This window comes from Falco biarmicus, chromosome 14 (assembly GCF_023638135.1).
Source record: "Falco biarmicus isolate bFalBia1 chromosome 14, bFalBia1.pri, whole genome shotgun sequence".
Classification (NCBI taxonomy): Eukaryota; Metazoa; Chordata; class Aves; order Falconiformes; family Falconidae; genus Falco; species Falco biarmicus.
This window is the reverse complement of record NC_079301.1, coordinates 9766188-9783465: the sequence shown is the minus strand read 5'-3', so window position 1 is coordinate 9783465 and position 17278 is coordinate 9766188. Positions and strand designations below refer to the sequence as shown.

General features: G+C 48.4%; 1 protein-coding gene across 4 annotated transcripts in view; it reads left to right on the top strand.

Annotated features, from left to right (window-relative positions):
• The window catches only part of DOCK11 (dedicator of cytokinesis 11), an 85154-nt gene that overhangs the window by 27882 nt on the left and 39994 nt on the right, over positions 1-17278 (top strand). For 3 of the 4 annotated variants that reach the window (XM_056359483.1, XM_056359480.1, XM_056359484.1), the window contains exons 8-24: positions 747-924; positions 1371-1450; positions 2025-2108; positions 4337-4477; positions 6172-6381; positions 6752-6874; positions 7922-8004; positions 9566-9688; positions 9855-9931; positions 11088-11272; positions 11375-11440; positions 11601-11693; positions 12096-12219; positions 12890-13011; positions 13464-13550; positions 14763-14852; positions 16632-16750. In XM_056359483.1, coding sequence (XP_056215458.1) covers positions 747-924; positions 1371-1450; positions 2025-2108; positions 4337-4477; positions 6172-6381; positions 6752-6874; positions 7922-8004; positions 9566-9688; positions 9855-9931; positions 11088-11272; positions 11375-11440; positions 11601-11693; positions 12096-12219; positions 12890-13011; positions 13464-13550; positions 14763-14852; positions 16632-16750 — 1985 coding nt within the window. The remainder of the gene's footprint in view (positions 1-746; positions 925-1370; positions 1451-2024; positions 2109-4336; positions 4478-6171; positions 6382-6751; positions 6875-7921; positions 8005-9565; positions 9689-9854; positions 9932-11087; positions 11273-11374; positions 11441-11600; positions 11694-12095; positions 12220-12889; positions 13012-13463; positions 13551-14762; positions 14853-16631; positions 16751-17278) is intronic. The other variant, XM_056359482.1, reaches the window with a different exon arrangement.

Sequence of the window (17278 nt, the reverse complement as noted above, 5' to 3'; positions counted from 1 at the left end):
AGGAGCCAGTATTTGTACAGGGCTTAAAACCTGGGCTTGCTTTGTAATGCTGAGAGTGAAATGCAGCAGTGGATTGCTGCTGTGCCTTCTGCCATTGCTATTTCTGCAGAAGCTTCAAGCACCGAGTGTGGTGGAGCAGCTGAAATTACTCTGGTGGTTTGCTTCAGCACGGATGAGTCAGAGCTGTGCGTTTCCGTTTATCTTTCTGAACACAGTAAGAGCAGTAGCGCACACGCCTCAGTGATGTACAGAATGCACTTCCCGAGCTGCATCAGATTTGCCTCGGCTTCTGGTTGGAAAATGCTGTTTAAAGGCCAGTGTATCTCAGAAAAGTTGTGTTGAACCTCTTGCTTTTAAGATAGATGCCTCTAAGCGTCCTGGAGTGCAACGTTACTTACTGTGTCAGACAAACCCAGTTCCTGGCTTCTCTGGGTAAATGTTAAAAAGGTCTGACAACATAAGAAGGAGCTTGCTTCTGCTCCTCAGTGCGCTGTCTGTCATCCAGTCTGGCTTTCTGCCACTTTGAGAGTTGCTGGCAGCCATGGATCTGCGTACTGCTTGATCGCTGCCTTGAAGCCCTTCATGATTACTTCAGGAAGGGTGCTGTGTAAAGGGGGGGTTCTTTGCACCGTAGTTCACAATATTTCAGTTCAGGATGCTTTCACAGAGAGGAGCCTTACAGCAGATACTGTGCTGAGTCATTGAGGAAAACGTAATACAAATATTTCTCTTTCTTGTTCGTTTAGTGTCCTAAGATGCGCCGTTACGCGTTTGAACTGAAGACCATAGACAAGTACAGCCACTATCTTGCAGCTGAAACTGAGCAGGAGATGGAAGAATGGCTGGTAACTCTAAGAAAGATCATTCAGAGCAATGCTGAGAGTTTGGTGCAAGAGAAGAAAGATACCGTGGAATCTGTGCAAGGTCAGTTTATACATACCTGCCTTCACCCTTCTCCAGCATGATGCAAGCAGCGTGCCTGGAGAAGTGTATATTTTTCTTCCTGTATTAATAGCGAAAATTGTGGCTGACACATGGTATCATGCAAAAGGGCTTAGTATAATGTGGATGATAGCCCGAGGAATAGAAGGGGAGGGAAACATGACCCTTCCCCTGGATGGGAAATCCATGGCGAAGTTTCAAGACTCCTGGAAAACTGGCTCTGTGCTGAAGTTCTGTTTTGGAAAGACCTGGCAGGCTGTAATAGTATACTCTGCTACTAGTAATGTATGGAAAAATCTTACTCCTGAGGAATGGAAAAGTCTCCATAAACTGTTTCTGTGCTATTGTAAGCAAATATTGCAGGATGCTTTCTGGCAGAGAGGTGCTCCTGCAGTTGGTTTGAACATCTGTTTTTTGTGTCCTTGCAGATGATGAGTCAAGCACGCAGGGGAAATCAGAGAACATCCTGGAGAGCCTGGAGAGAAGCATGCATCCAGAGCTGATGAAGGTATCCTGTTTGCAGAGGTTGCCCTCCTAGCCCATAGCTAGTTCTCTCCACCATGTCTATAAAAGGGATTTTCCATTTTCTGTGTCTGCAGCTCTGGGGGAGCTGGGCAGGCGCCAGTGCTGATGGGGTCTCTGTCATCTCACCTGCCTGTCCCATGGATGCGGTTTGGGGCTGCACGCTCCTCACCTGCCTGTGCGGGGCCCTTAAGGAAGAGCCAGACTTGGAGTGAATGAAGGGTTGTTGTGGTCAGCACTACTCATCCCTGCTCAGCAGGGGTCCCATCCTGGCCGTGAGGGCAGGGGGGCAGTTAGGTGGCAGCCACCTTCTATTTATGATCCAGAGCGTGGCTGCCTGCTGCTGCCTGCTACTGTCTGCTCTCCCATTCGGCAGAGCCACGTGGCTTTACTGTCATTGCACCGTGTTGGGGGCTACAGCTGAGAAGCCGTGCATCGTCTCGCATATCACAAAGGGAACCTGAAAAACACGTGTTTTGTTTTGCTTACATTCTTTCCAAATAACAAGTGTTTGCCTCTGTGTGGCCAGACGGTAATATCAATGCCTTCCTTTCTTCTAGTATGGAAGAGAAACAGATCAGCTGAACAAACTGAGCAGAAATGATGGAAGACAAAACCTCTTTTCTTTCGACCCAGAAGTCCAGGTAAACATCACCCATGTTTGCAAATGTGAGGTTTTGTTCTCTGTGCCGTGTCTCCCCCATTCCCTTGCATGGCCACGCTGTTCGCCTACAGAGGCAGCGCGGTTTGCAGGACAGAAGTGCAGCCCACATCCCTGCCAGCGAGAGCTGGACAGGACGCCAATACTCTGGTGATCGCTCAAACAGAAGGAAAGACTCGCAGCAGTCCCACACACCGCCTCCCTCCAGCTTTGCTGGCTTCTGTGATGCATCTTGATGTGGCTGGATTATCACCTGGGCCTCTGGGAGCTTCCTAGGGTTGCAGAAGTGGAGAAGTGGTATTGCAAGGGCACCAGCATCACTGCATGGGCTCAGCACGTGTGTTGAACCACTTGCTTTTAAGATAGATGCCTCTAAGCATCCTGGAGTGCAACGTTACTTACTGTGCCAGACAAAACCCAGTTCCTGGCTTCTCTGGGTAAATGTTAAAAGGTCTGACAACATAAGAAGGAGCTTGCTTCTGCTCCTCGGTGCGCTGTCTGTCATCCAGTCTGGCTTTCTGCCGCTTTGAGAGTGGGATAGGGAGCAGTGATGTCAAAGACCATGATAGGGCTTTACAGGGAGAGCCACAGTCTTCAGGGAATTTTCAGATGTAGGGGACATACAAGCAGAAAAAACACCCCATGCCGTTCTCATGTGCCGGAGTAGGGGTTCACTGACTAGTGGCTTGTTTTCTTTTCAGCTTTGATGCCTTTGTTGAGCTCTCTGCCAAGGTCCAGGTGTGGGATTTCAGTGGAATGAGCTGCAATTGTTAACACAGTTTTAGAGAATTGTTCCAAGTTATTTCATAGTTGCTGGTTCTCCTTCTGGAGTGCTTTGGCTTGTTCGCACCTGTGAAAAAGAACATTCTGGTTTAACAAGGAAATGTAATTACTCTTTAAAAGGCTTAGTTGTACAAAATGAGAGGTTTTGTCTTGGCACTTCTTTAAGGTCTTTAACAGGAAGAAGATAAGCATCCAGGAGATCCAGGAGGCTTTTTCTTTTTAAGAGAAGCTTTGAGAAGTTTCCTATATTCTAGTCAGATAATAAAAATGGAAATATTATTCAGTGTGGAGTGCCTAAGATATCTTTTTCCCCCCCCTAACCAAACGACTAGGCTGAATTCACTGCCCTCCCCATCTACCCAGAGATTTTCACTCTGATGTGGATCAGTCGGATCTGCTATAATACTGGGCATTCAAAATCAGTGCCCTAGTTGAAGCTGGTGTGCATGTGCACAGTTGTGTGCCTGGTGCTAAGGAAACTGGGGGCAGGAACATATACCTGCAACATGCTTTCATAATTGAAAGGAAATAGGAGAAACAATGGGAAAAGTTTCCCAGAACCGGATTAACAATGGCAGCATACTTTGCTGAAATTACTCCATTGTGAGGTATCGGCGCCCAGCGATTGGCGTGCAGGTTTCTGCAGGATTTGAGGGGGGAAAACCAAACAGAACTATGCCAGATGGTCACTGAGGCATGTACTGGTTTTTAGGGGTGTTTGGTAGCTCTGTGTCCCTGGTACGATGGCAATGGTGAAGCCTGAGGGTCTTTATCTGGCTGATGGTATTGTGGTCATGTACGTGTCCGCTCCCCGGGAAGGGCGGATGGCGAGGCACAGACCAGGCATGGATGTTCTGGGTTAGGAAGGAGGTGATTATAATCCAGCCTGTTTGGATTGCCCAGCTGGCTCTGCAGGCAGTCTTTGTTGTTTGTAACCACACCGGTTGTTGCTGTGCATCTAGAAATGCCTTCCACTTTCAGATGTTGTTCATGATCTCCACGGCGTGTGCCTGCTCTCTATTTCAAGCACAGGGTCTATCTCTTAAACTAGCCAAATCTTCAAAGTGGAAGGTACTTTTCTGAGTGTAACAACCACCTACGTTCCGCATTCTTCCCCAAGCTCTAAGTGGTGTTTGGGAAGATCCCCAGGGTTACAGCAAAGCAGAAAGGAACTGAAATCATACTGAGGTTTAGTTTCCTGTGCTCCACAAACCAGATTGCTAAAAACTGTTACATCCCCGTGAATTCATGTCTTGAATACATTTGTGTAACATCACCAAATGGCACTCCATTGTGAATGTCTTGTAACTTTGGTACCACTAGAAAAAAATGGATCAAGGTACTATTGGCCATGATGTGATCCCTCAACATTATTCAGGCGTTTATTTTCTTTTTTAATGAGACCAGATTTGTTTGTTTGCTGTCTAGAGGCTAGACTTCTCGGGGATCGAGCCAGACGTGAAGCCATTTGAGGAAAAGTGCAGCAGGCGCTTCATGGTGTGCTGCCAGGACTTCTCCCTCAACCTCCTCGCCCAGCTCAGCGACAGGTCGGAAGGAGGACCCACCAATGTAAGGGGAGCTCTGGCATGTCCCGCTTTGTCTTCTTTCTCCTCACGGGCAACAAAACCACTCAGCAGATTAATCTAGGTGGATAAAAAGGTCCCATTTTGCCATGAGCTCAAATGGGACCTGGGCAGGTGGTGACTGCTGGCCCAGTGTCATTGCAGGATTTGTCTGCCTTGGTATTGTGATGTTCCAAAAATGTGTTTGGGGACAGGGTCTGTCCTGATGCGCCTCAGCCCGCCAGGAACTGGGAAATCTGGGAAATGAGTGGTTTGGGGGCATAGGGAGTGGGGAGCGTGTCTGCCACGTCCTGGGTCCCTGTGGAAAGTTCTGCTGGTAAATGACTAACGTCCCATCTCCAAACAACTCACTGCCGTGTTGTATTTCATTTCCCCTAATGGCAAGGGATTTCCCTGTTCTGAAACCTTCTTCTGACTCCCAGCCTAACTGTGTTCACAGCCACTATGTTATATGTGTTTGTTATTGTGCCAAAGTTGTGCCTTAGCCTAAAAAGCTCTTCCTTGTGTTTTCTGAGCTTCTGATGTCAGTAGACAGCTGTTACCTCTCTCCACAGCCTTTGTTCTGCCGGGCTGAACAGACCAGGCTCCTCCAGTCTTTCCTCCCAAAATGTAATCCCTGTTATCATGTCCAGCATTTGCTTTGGCTGGAGTCAGCCTTTCGAGCAAGGGTGCCAGAGCAGCAGATAGCACGGCGGGGGGGCAGCGGCACTGGCACTGATCTTTGCCGATGGTACCTTGCCTGATGCCAGTTAGGACTGCAGAGGCTTTTTTGTGATGGTTTCGTACTGGCAGCTCACAGCTAGCACACCAGGCTCATTCTCCTCAGTAACTCCCAGTGGATGAATGCATTGCTGATAACAGAGATTCTTCTTAATCGTCTTTAATCAGGCCCAGAGTCAGACTTCATCAGCACATTTTTACTATTGTTATAATGCCTTCAAGTTATGCTGTAATGTCTTGGACAAACTACAGTCTTATCTTCAGGCCTTCATTTTTATTTTTTTTTTTCTTACGCGGACGCACGCCTGCTAGGATTTTTGAATTAAACATACATGAAATTATTGCCACTTGCCTTGTGCTCTCAAGGTCAATAGCTACAAATGACTTGGCAGATTTCGCACATGCAGTTCCTCAGCAGTGTTAGCCTTGTATTTGAGCTTTCCTGGTTGGGAGAGCTAACCTTGCTCCTGTGCCATCCGGCACAGAGCAGCTGAGGAACATTTTGAGTGTCTTGAGTTGGGTCATCCAGAGCTGATTGACTTTGGACAACAAGTGAAGTGGTCCTTGGCGTGTGAACGTAAACACTCTTAAGTTGTTTCCTTTCTCAATGCAAAGGATAAACAGCTCTGATTGGGTCATTTTCCTAACTTCATAGTTTATCACTTATATAAAAACCCCTATGGATTTCATTCTTTACATTTCATTGATGGTTTTAAAGTAGCTTTGTTCAAATTGACGGGATCAAAATGCAAGAAGGTGCGGGTAAAATACGAGTTTATGTATTTATAAAGCAAATAAACATGGATCGTCTGTAAGAATTATCTAAAATGCTGGCGTGCAAAACTAAAGGAACAAACAGGTGCTGAAGGCAAATCTAGCAGGGAAGGCAATGTATGTCGGTACTCTTGAGCCTGTAGCATGCGTTTTTTTTTTGACACATATATTCAATCAAATTTCCAGGTGGAGCCCTTTTTCCTAAGTTTGGCATTATTTGACCTGAAAAATAATTGCAAGATTTCAGCTGACTTTCATGTGGACTTGAACCCTCCGTCTGTCCGTGACATGCTTCTGGATAGCTCTGCGTCTGGAGCGGAGGGAACCAAGGGACGTTCGCCAGGCGAGAGCTTTGTGCACGGCATCCCCGAGTCATGCCTGCGCTACATAAAACGGGTGAAGAACTGATTTTTCTCCTCGTTCTGTGTCTCTGTTGAGCTGTGCCTGTTCGGTAGAGTTGCACTGTGTTGCTGTGCACTGTGGAGAGGCAGCAGTCAGCTTTTCTCTTGAGCGGTGGGGTTTCGGTCGGTGTCTCAAGCAGATTACCACTTCAGGCTCACTGGCGGCAATGGGCAAAGCACCAAGTAGAGTTTTCCAGGACTTGACCATGTTCAAGCCTTGTGAGCCCCCATGGCCCATCCATAGCAGTGACCTGAGCAGGGTCTGTTTGGGCTGTGGGAAGGGACAGCGAGATGACTGGGGCCAAACGCCGCGGTGCAAGTAAGGGTTTCCTGCTCTCTGACAGCCTACTCTGTATCTGTTGCAGGGCGTTTTCTCTGTGACTGACCCACACGTGGAGATCTTCCTGGTGGCCCGTGTGGAGAAGGTGCTGCAGGGCAGCATTACACACTGTGCAGAGCCGTACATGAAAAACTCGGACCCAGGGAAGGTATTGGATGGGGCCGTGGGGGTATGTACTTAGTGATGCTGCCTGCTGCTGCAGGGAGCAGTGTGGTCTGAAACTTGGGCTGTTTCTGCTGCTCTTCAGCTTCTTTCTGGCCCGTATTGGTCTTCATCCATTCTGCCACTTGCTGTGTTCCCAGGCTGGCTTCAGCTGGGCTGTCCTGGGGGATTTGGTTCCTTCCCTCGGAAAGAGGCGGAGGATTTTGAGCCGAGCAGCTGGGGCAGGGTGACCACGAAGCAAAGTCTGGGCTGGCAGCAAAAAACTAGGACACTCCATCCCCAGAGAAACAGGCTGCACTGCTAAAAGGTGCTACATGCAGTGTCTTGGACTGGTCCCAGCTCACTCCCACTGGGAACAGTGATGTTTTAGTAGCAGCAAAACGTGGGCTTTGCACTTGATTCTGCTCACCCTGCCTCCGTCTTGCTCTGCGCATAGTGCCATGATCATATGGGGAAACTTATGCAAAGGGTGGTCAGGGAGGGGACCTGGTGATGCCGGTGGCACCAGTCGCTGCATACCGGGTGGAGCTGATGCTGCCATGCTGCAGCCAGTCAAAATTAGTCCCTGATAGGAAGATCAATGTATGGAACGCCTGGTATGTGATGGCATTCCCTCAGCACGCTTTGCAAGTCTGTATAGGATGAGCTAATTACGGTCAGTTTTGGAAAATAAACTAATACCCATTGGAAAAAAAAAATACTAGTAATACATAAATAATAAATAAAATATCCTGACAGTTTAATGCAGAATCAAGAGGAGTTTTAATTTGACTGTGCCCACAACATGTTTGCTATTGCTTTGCAAAAGTAATAATTGGGGGGGTGTGGGGGTGTGTGTGTGTGTGTGTGTGTGTGAAGTGATGGACAGGGATGCCTGTTGGCTGCTTGAGTGACTGTTGTGCGGTGTGCCTGGGGAGCTGTGCGGTGTGCAGTACAGAGAGTTTCTCCTCCCTGGAGAGTGCAGCACTCTTTATTCCTTTTCCAGGGCAGCGTGGAAGCCAGGGCACACACTGACCTCTCTTGTGTTTTGCAGACTGCCCAGAAGGTCCATAAGGTGGCCAAGCAGGTGTGCAGCCGTCTGGGGCAGTACAGGATGCCGTTCGGCTGGGCTGCCAGGTTGGTCACGGTGGGCTGCGCTTTGGCCGTGGTGGGAGCTGCTGCTGCCAGTTATCCGGGACACGATCCGGCCGAGTGGGCAACGGGCCAAGTGACTGGAGTCAGTGGAGTTGCAGCCAAGGGCAGAATCTGGCTTCAATTCCCAAGGCAGAATGGGGATCGGCCTGAAATGTTCCATCTAGAATTAGAAACAAAATATTAAAAAGTAAACAGTGCTGGGAAGACAGTAACCTTCCTGCTGACCTGTAGCTACTGCTATCAGGACAGAACATTCCTGAAGATGAATTACACTGTCCCGTGCTACTGCGGGAATCGGTGTGGGAATTGGCACAGCAGTTCCCTCCTGGCATCAGCCATTGCCAGGGACAGGGTGAGAGCGGAGGGTGTCCTGGCCTGGCGGTGGCAGTAAGCTGGGGTTTGTCTCCCATCTTAGACTCTGCTTTAATTAATGTTCTTCAGAATGACTGGAGATAGTGATCCCAGTCCCTCTCTGTTCTTTTACTGGGACCGATAAACTACATCAGTGCTAATCCCTTAAATCTTAAGTCAGAGGAAGGCCTGAAGGCGAGTTCATCCCTCTGCCACTGCCTCCTGTTGCTAAATTCTTCTTTGGTACTAACAAAAGGGATGGTAATGACATGGGAACACCGGATGACCTTCGCAGTGGGCTGAGATTCAGTGGTATGCAGCTTGCAATGTGTATTCTTGAGCTAGATTTTCCTGTGACACTGGCTGCTTAGCTTTGGGATGGTGTTTTGGGGATGTAGGTTGCTGCTGGGAGCCAGCACACAGCCTGTGCAGCGCCTCAGCCCTCGTTCAAGTGATGCCTCAGCCTAGTGGTGGGCTCTGTGTGGGCATGGGCTTTGGTGGGCTCTTCAAATTTGTTCCTGCTGGGTAAAGAGCTGCATTTGGAGAACAAGAAGTTGAGTGCCCAGCTGCGGGGAGCTGTATTGTTTTGCATCCCTGGAACAGTTTCCCTCTGGGTTTCAAAGGGAGGTGTTTTCTCGGAGAGGGAGTACAGATGCTTTAATGTTCTTATTCTACAGATACCCGCAGCCTTTATATTCAAGGGTAAAGATGCTGGTATTCATCCAGGGCAGAGTCCAGTCTCCTGCTCTGGGTTTTCAGGAGGAAGCTGATGTATCTCCTGAGACTGGTCTTCATTGCACACTCCTTTCTTAGGAGGGTTTCCATGCTCTGACCCCATGTGCAGTTAGGAAGATACTTTACCACTTGGTGTTAGTGGGAAGGGGTTAGAAGGATGTTTGTGCCTGGGGACCAGGCTTGGAACTGGGCTGTGTATGTCCTTCTCACCTGGCTGGGGAGAAGGGAAATGGGTGATGTCCCACACAATGTAGTGTGACACGATGGATTGCAGTCTGTGTGAGGTCTAAGCACCACATGAGGATGGGAGAGTGATCGGGAAGTCTAGCGGTGTTCAGAGCAGTCACAGGCCAGTGAACCTCTTGCCTGATAAACTGCCCTTCAGCCTGATCTGTCAATGACCTCAGTGTCTGCATATCTGCCAACATTTAATAAATGTGTCTCTTCTTTTCTGCAGACCAGTTTTCAAAGACTCCCAAGGCACTCTTGATGCTGAAGGAAAATTCTCACCTCTGTACAAGCAAGACAGCGGCAAACTCTCTAATGAAGATATGCTGAAGCTTTTAGCAGAGTATAAGAAGTAAGTGTAACAGACCGGTGCAGAGACTAAGCAGGCATTTTAATATAATTTTTAAACAGTTAAGCATAAGCATGAGATGATCTAAAATACAACGAAAAGCACTGCTGATGTGCTCAGCACCTGAGCTTTCAAGGTTCACACTCTTGTTCCTTTCTCCCTAACACAGACCAGAGAAGACAAAACTACAGGTCATTCCAGCCCAGCTAAATATCGTCATCAAAGACATCCCGCTGGACTTCACAAGTAAGGATCTTGCATCTTAAAATAAATGCTGATGGCTCTAGCCTCAGGAGTTAATGCTTCTATGGGGAGTTTTGCTGTTTCATTAACAGGAGTATCTCGGGGCTGCAATGAGAAATGAGTAATACAGCACAACCACGGACTTGTAAGTCTTTCCAATGGATTCTGTGGAGGGATGTGGTCCAAGTGCAGAGGTTTACCTGAGAGGTGCATCTGCTTTGCAGTTTGACCATCACATCCTAAATCTAAAGGAAGCTACCTGCCTGCTTTTGCTGGTTTTATTTATTATTATTATTATTATTATTATTATACTAATCTTATATAACATTTTTGATCCCTAACGCCAGAGGGCTTCACAAACATATGGTCAGTGTCATTTTTTACTTCGCATTTTAAGAAACCGAGGCAAAGAAAAGACTCGTTATATGTTCAGTGTCACTCCATGGGCCTTTGGCAGCTCCTGTCACAGGTTCTGTCGTCTGCTTCCCTGTCCAAAAGGCTTTTCTGGTGACTTAATTTTTCTGTTCTTTGAAAGGCCATTACTTGAGATGAACTCTCCCTCACGGTGGATGTGAGTCCCAGTGAATTAGGCAGGGCTTGTGCACTGGTGTTCGGAAACAAACACCTTTCTGAAGCAGAGAGTGGAAAAGGCCTGATGCAGTGGGACTGACACACTTTGAGACACCAGTATCAAGGCATCATCTCAGCAGCCTGTCTGCTTGAGTCAGGTGATGTCTGCATGATAAAACAGGAACTTGATGGGTCACATTCCTGGAAGACTCAAGGTGCAGGTCCTGGGCAGAGCAGCTGTCCCTACCCAGACGTGGGTTATTCACAAGACCCTTTGACTTTGCCCAGAGCTGCAGGAAAGTGCCACTTCTGCAGTCCCCACTGGCAAGGAGAGCAGAGCCCTGTGGTGCCCATCCACCCCTCTTTTCTCAATATTGCTAATGCAGTTGGGGACTACAGGTGTTGCACGATCAAGGGGAGAATTTTCCCTTCATCATTTCAATGGGAGTGGTCCAAGTCCTGCTGCCTCGTCTGGTGTGAAGAGGACTGCGTGCTTGAAGAGTTTCAGACCCACAAATTTCCTTTCACATGGGCTGTACTTCCCATGTTTGCGGGGTGCGCACTTACCCAAGCTTTCCTTCTCTTCCAGATTGTGTCACGGCTTCTTATATTCCTATAAAGCCTTTTGAGAAGAACTGCGAGGACATTGCAGTTGAAGTGGAGGAGCTTGTCCCAGAAGTTGCAAAATACTGTTATCCCTTCACTGTCTACAAAAACCACCTCTATGTCTACCCCTTGCACTTGAAGTATGAGAACCAGAAGGTGTTTGCAAAGGTGAGTGACCCGCGGAGCAGGCTGCAGCCAGGCTCAGCGGCCTCTGGGCTGATGCTGCTGACCTGTAGCGATGGCTCATCCTCCTGTTCTCCCTCATTCCAGGCAAGGAATATTGCTGTCTGTGTCGAGTTCAGGGATTCAGATGAAGCTGATGCCAGGCCGTTAAAGGTAGGTGCCGGCTAACGGGGCTGCCATTTGCTCGCTGTGTGCCAGCCGGGCTGAGCAGGACGGTAGGAAAGCACTGAGTTTCCATGCTCGCTGTTCTAATTTGGCCAGCTAATTTAGGGTAGCAGCAACCCTGAACGCAGCTTTTCATTTGTGTTTCTAGTGTATATATGGCAAACCTGGAGGCCCTCTCCTGACCACAAATGCATATGCTGCCGTGCTGCATCACAACCAGAGTCCAGAGTTCTACGACGAGGTAAAACAAAATAGTGGGAAATAACAGTTTTTCCTGGATGCTACAAAGCCAAGGGGCCTTTCAGGATACCTCTTTTTCCAGGGCTGGGTGAAATACGGGTAAAAATAATCGCCAGCCCTTTGCCTCAGTAGAAGGGCTCAGCAGAGCCAGAGACTTTGTCAATTTTTAATGCCAGTTTGTTTTCTGCTGTCTTTACTGTCATGCTTTGTGCACTCCAATCACACACCCCCATTAATAAGTAATGTGTAAATGTGATGAACACATTAGGCAGGAGTTGTTTAAGATGGGTAGGAATGTGTCTTGTGTAACTGCATGCAACATAGCATTTCTGAAATAAAATAGAACTTAAAATATTACTCCACAACTAAAAATACAGTCTTATCTATCATGGTATCATTTTAGATTAAAATTGAGCTTCCAATTCACCTCCATCAAAAGCATCATTTGCTTTTCACCTTCTATCATGTCAGCTGTGAAATTAATACAAAGGCAACATCGAAAAAACAGGACACCGTTGAAACTCAAGGTATGTTCAATGCTTATATTACTTCTGTTGGAATGTAGAAGTCCAAGATAAAATGGATGTAGGGACATGAAGAAATATTTGATTAAAATACTAGCCTATCTGAATTTTCTTTTTTGAAAGCAACCTAGTACAATTCACACGTCTACACTGGAATAAAACACATCGCTTTTATTGCATACTAAAGTTCATTTTTGCTGCAATCTGACAGCTATTTCTGCGTGTTCTTGACTTGGCTTGCATGAATGAGCTATTGTCACTCAGGTCACCAACAAAAACTTGATGCTAGATCAGGGCCTCAGGGGCTGATCCTACCAAAACCAGGGATGTGTAAGGGACTGAGTGCACCCAGGTCCCACGGGTTGGGCTGCCTCTCCGTGCAGCCTGTCCTCAGGCGACTGAAGGATGCTCGTCATGATGCCCAGCCGTGGCTCACGCACTGTTATCTACCCCTCAAACCCACTCCTGATCTTGGTTGTGCTGTGTCTTGAGTATCGTTCACCAAGTCACCAGCTAAAATGTGCTTTAACAAGGCTGACCCAGCCGATCCCAGCCTCGCTGAGGCCGCGGCACAGCTGCGAGTTTGATTTTCTCAGGGTGAGACACAGCTCTTTTTGGAGCTTGAGCTAAACAGGTATAGCTGTGTCTCTGCTAACTCTGGTCCACTCCGCAGTGGGATACGCTTGGGTCCCGTTGCTGAAGGATGGGCGGATTGTCACCCTGGAGCGGCATTTGCCGGTTTCATCCAACCTTCCACCTGGCTACCTGGGTCTTGGGGACACGGAGTCACGAAAGGTAAGAAGCCATTTAAAATGGACTTAAATGTAAAAGGAAGAGGAAAGCTGAGCTTTTGTTACCGCTGGAAGTTCTGGGCGGTCTGTTGGTTCTCTGCTCAGCTGAAGAGAGCCCTACTGCAGGGCAGCCCCCAAAACTTAAGGTTCTTAGGGACGGGAGACAGGGCACTTTTAATTCCACTTTCTGTGGTTATGTAGATTGCATAGAATATTTTTGTGCCAGGCTGAACTGGGCTGGGGCAGTGGCACAGAGCAGGAGCGTGGGGATGTGCTCTGCGTGCATGTCCTCGCAGGGACGCCTCTGCCCTGCTGCAGTCAGGTCGCTGGTGTTTGTGCTTGGGGGGAACCCCTTCTCCCACCGCAGCCTGTACCTTCTGACCAGGCATCTGTCTGCACAGAGCCACCTTCTCACTGCAGTCTGAAATCAAGTATTTGAATGTTGTCTGTTCACAGCAGCCCAGCGTGGATGCGAAGTGGGTGGATGGAGCAAAGCCACTCTTTAAAATCAGAATCCATTTGGACTCAACCATTTACACCCAGGTAAGTTGAGCACCTCACTCTTAAAAGATTTTCAACACAAATGCAGAGGAAGCAATTGCTGTATCTCTACTACTGCTGTGCTGTAGGTGCTATGGGAAAGAGGTACCTGGTGTTTGCAGAGCAGCACTGAGATACTTCTGTAGGAGCTGGTCTGGGATTACTTGCAGGGATCTGCTCCTCTGGATGTGAGAGACAGCTGGGAGTGGATGAGCCTGGGGAGAGGCTGATGTTTTCTTGGCCAGCTGCACTGTAACTAGGCAGGACCAAGGAGACATTTGAGCAAATGAGCTACTTCAATGATGCAAAAGAGAGAAGCGGTGCAAATGAGAGATTTTTGCCAAATATCAGATTGCTTATTGAATTTTTTTTTAAAGTTTCCTGACAACAGCAGACACAAGGAAACAAAAGTCCTGATTTCCCTTTGAAACCAGTTCAGGCTGTTTTACCATGTCCTTGTGTGTTCTGCTGTTTTAGGGTAGTGACAGACTTCCCCAAGCTTCATGTGATGTGCAGCAAGGATCCCTATCACATGTCCTGGGGCACCTCCTGTCAGCACTGCTCCGGGAAATGCCCTTGGCAGGGCTTGTTGCCCTGTGCTGGGTGTAGTCAGCTGCACTCACATCACAGCAACTCGCTTTCAGCATCATCTGTAATCTGGGTTAGGGTTTTACTAATCCCGTGCAGCACTGAGAGCAGCACAGTCGTTTCACTCCCAACCAAACTGCATTTACAGATACTTTTCAGGGTTAAATACTCCAGTAATTAAATTGAAGGAGGAGGGAGAGGAGTCGGAAGGAGAGTCAGCCTCAGGTGGACAGTAGGAGGTCAGTATGGCAATGTCAGTCACAGCCGGGAGAGGAGGGCTCCCGGTGCTCCAGGCCAGCGTTGGATGGCGGTTGGGACTCAGGGCAGTGCAACCACAGGAGAATTTTAACTGTTTGGTTAAAATTCTGGCAGTTTGGTGCTTAATCTCAGTGTTAGCTGGGAGTCAGGGGATGGGCAGTGACTGGGTACATTGGAAAAGGCAGGGAGCAGTACTGAAGTCCTGGGGGATGGCAGCCAGGGACCAAGAGTGCCTCTGGTAGTGACATGGAGCTTGCTAGGGACATGGCCTGCTGCTGCAGGCAAGTCAACAGATTTTCAAGTGTAAGCTGCGTAGTAGGGGTTGACAGATATTAAGGTTGCTGCATTGAACTTGTTTGTCTCTTCCAGGACATGCACTTGCACAAATTCTTCCAGTACTGCCAGCTGGTTCAGGCGGGAGCTAAGGAAGTCCCAGGAGAGCTTGTTAAATACCTAAAGGTGAACAGTGCCTGCCGGTGGGCTTCCCTCGTGTTTTTACAGACCATCCGTAAACACCCAGACCCTGCCCTGTAGGAACGCGCACTGGCTGCACCACTGGTACCAGCACATTGTGCAATACCTTACCTTTGCTTACTGACACGACTGTCTGCTGCCTGTGAGCTGCTTCCCACTGCTTTTCACAGCAGATAGAACGAGTAGCCAGCATCGCTCTGCCATGCTCATGGCAAACCCTCCTCCTGGTGTGCTCGCACACTCCTCCCCTGCCGCCCTAGATCTGGTTCAAACCTTTGAACTGTAGCACAATTCCTTGTTTTTAGGATTATCCGTTCAAAACAGGATATTTTTTTTTTTCAGGCTGGAAAAGATTGGTGAGATTATCAGTCAGTTAAATCTGACCACAGATGATCTGTGACCCAGACCCAGCTTTTCGGCAATCACTGCGGCATGAGTAAGGGCCCTGGAGCAGGTCCAGCAGCAGCTTCTGCAGAGAATAGACTTGCTGGCTGCTTACTGTCCTTGTTTACTTCCATAGAATCATAGAATGGTGTAGGTTGGAAAAGACCTTTAAGAGTCAAACCATTAACCTGGCACTGCCAAGGCCACTACTAAACCATGTCCCTAAGTGCCACATCTACCTGTCGTTTAAACACCTCCAGGGACAGTGACTCAACCATCTCCCTGGGCAGCCTGTTCCAGTGCCAGAGCGCCCTTTCAGTGATGAAATTTTTCCCAATATCCAATCTAAACCTTCCCTGGCACAGCTTGAGGCCGTTTCTTTTTGTCCTATCGCTCGTTGCTTGGGAGAAGAGACGACCCCCACCTCAACAACTGCCTGTTTTTGAGAGTGGTGCTGTAGCAACAGCTCAGCTCCCAGCGGTGGGGATTTATCCTCACAAAGTTACTAGGTGTGTTTCAGATAACGTAAAAATATTTTAAGAAGTAGAAATAATGGCAGGTTTTGAAGCCAGGCACTAAAGGAACAGTTGCTTTGTTGTGAGCATTTCCTCAAGGAGCTCAGCAGGTCCCAGCCCTGCCCGGCCACAGTGACCTCGAAGCACCCTGCAGCCAGGGGATCATTTACATGCTAACCACGAATGAGGACTTCGTACCTACCGATACCTCAATCATTTCAGTAATTTAAATAACTGATGCAGATTTTAAACCCTTTCATTAGGCTTGAAAACTGAAAATGAAACACACTCTTTCCTAGATTTGTATCGTGAGAAGTCTGTGAGGTGGGTGGAGAGCATATGAACCGGATGATCTTGACCTTCACCAGGTCACTTAAATCCCATTTCCAACAGCAAGCTATGCTCTTCAGGGAAGAGCCTCACTGCAAGTCATTTGGCATCAGGTTTCCCTGTTCCAAAGACATTTGTGAAAATGGGAGTCACTTCAACAAAACGTCAGAAGTGATGAGAAGAATTGGGAGCAAAACTTCAGCCTTAAATTTTGGGTTATTGGGGTCAAATCGTAGCATGTGACCTTCAGCTAAGTCATAGCTGCCTGGGCACATCTGACAGGAAGATTAATGCGTGCCATGAGTGGATTCATGTTGCTCCCCGAAGGCATGCAGCTGGGATCCGTCAGCTGGAAGGCAGGCAGCGAGTGCTGCCATGGGTCCAAATCTGCCTGTCCTCTGGCAGGCTGCAGCCCCCACCCTGAAGCGTTTGCTAATGCCTATCCTATTGCCACAGAAATGTCTGTGGACTATAAATATTTAACATCTGCGAAATGTTGAACTAAAAGTGTCTGTGTTTTGAACATTTGTTTTAGTGTTTGCACGCCATGGAGATCCAAGTAATGATTCAGTTTCTACCTGTAATTCTTATGCAACTATTTAGAGTCCTTACAAATGTGACCCAGGAGGATGAAGTAGCTGTCAACTGCACCATGTGAGTGTTGGGTAAACCATCCGGTTTTCTTCAGTTGCAAACGCAAAGCCGCAAACTACAGTGCAAAGCAGGGTGTGGTTTCCCAGTACAAGGTGCTGAGTGGCAGCATCGCCTGCCTGGCTGCTTGCTGTCCTGAGCCTGCTGTGACACACCAGCTGCTCCCTTCCCTGGCACATCTGGGTGGCATGGGGGACGTCGTGGGGCCCTTCTCCTGGGAGCTGCATGGGGAAAAATGCAGTGTTTTAAAGATACTCCCGGTTTGTTTTTCAAAAGAAAAAGGGTTGGCTGGTGGGGATGGCTGTGTCAGCCAAGGTATTGGGGCAGCAAAAGGCTCCAGAGCACCCGAGCGTGTCCCAGCTGCAGGCAGCAGATGTGGTTTCCCTGCGGGAGCGATGCCCCAGCCTCGCTAGTCCCTTGTGTCAGGAGTGTTGCTAAAAATCCCCTGGAGCTGCAGAATCGCCGCCTCTGTGCTGGCTCAGAATACGGGGCGGCGGCTTGCGGAGCGATGCTCGGCCGTGCCGGCAGCCC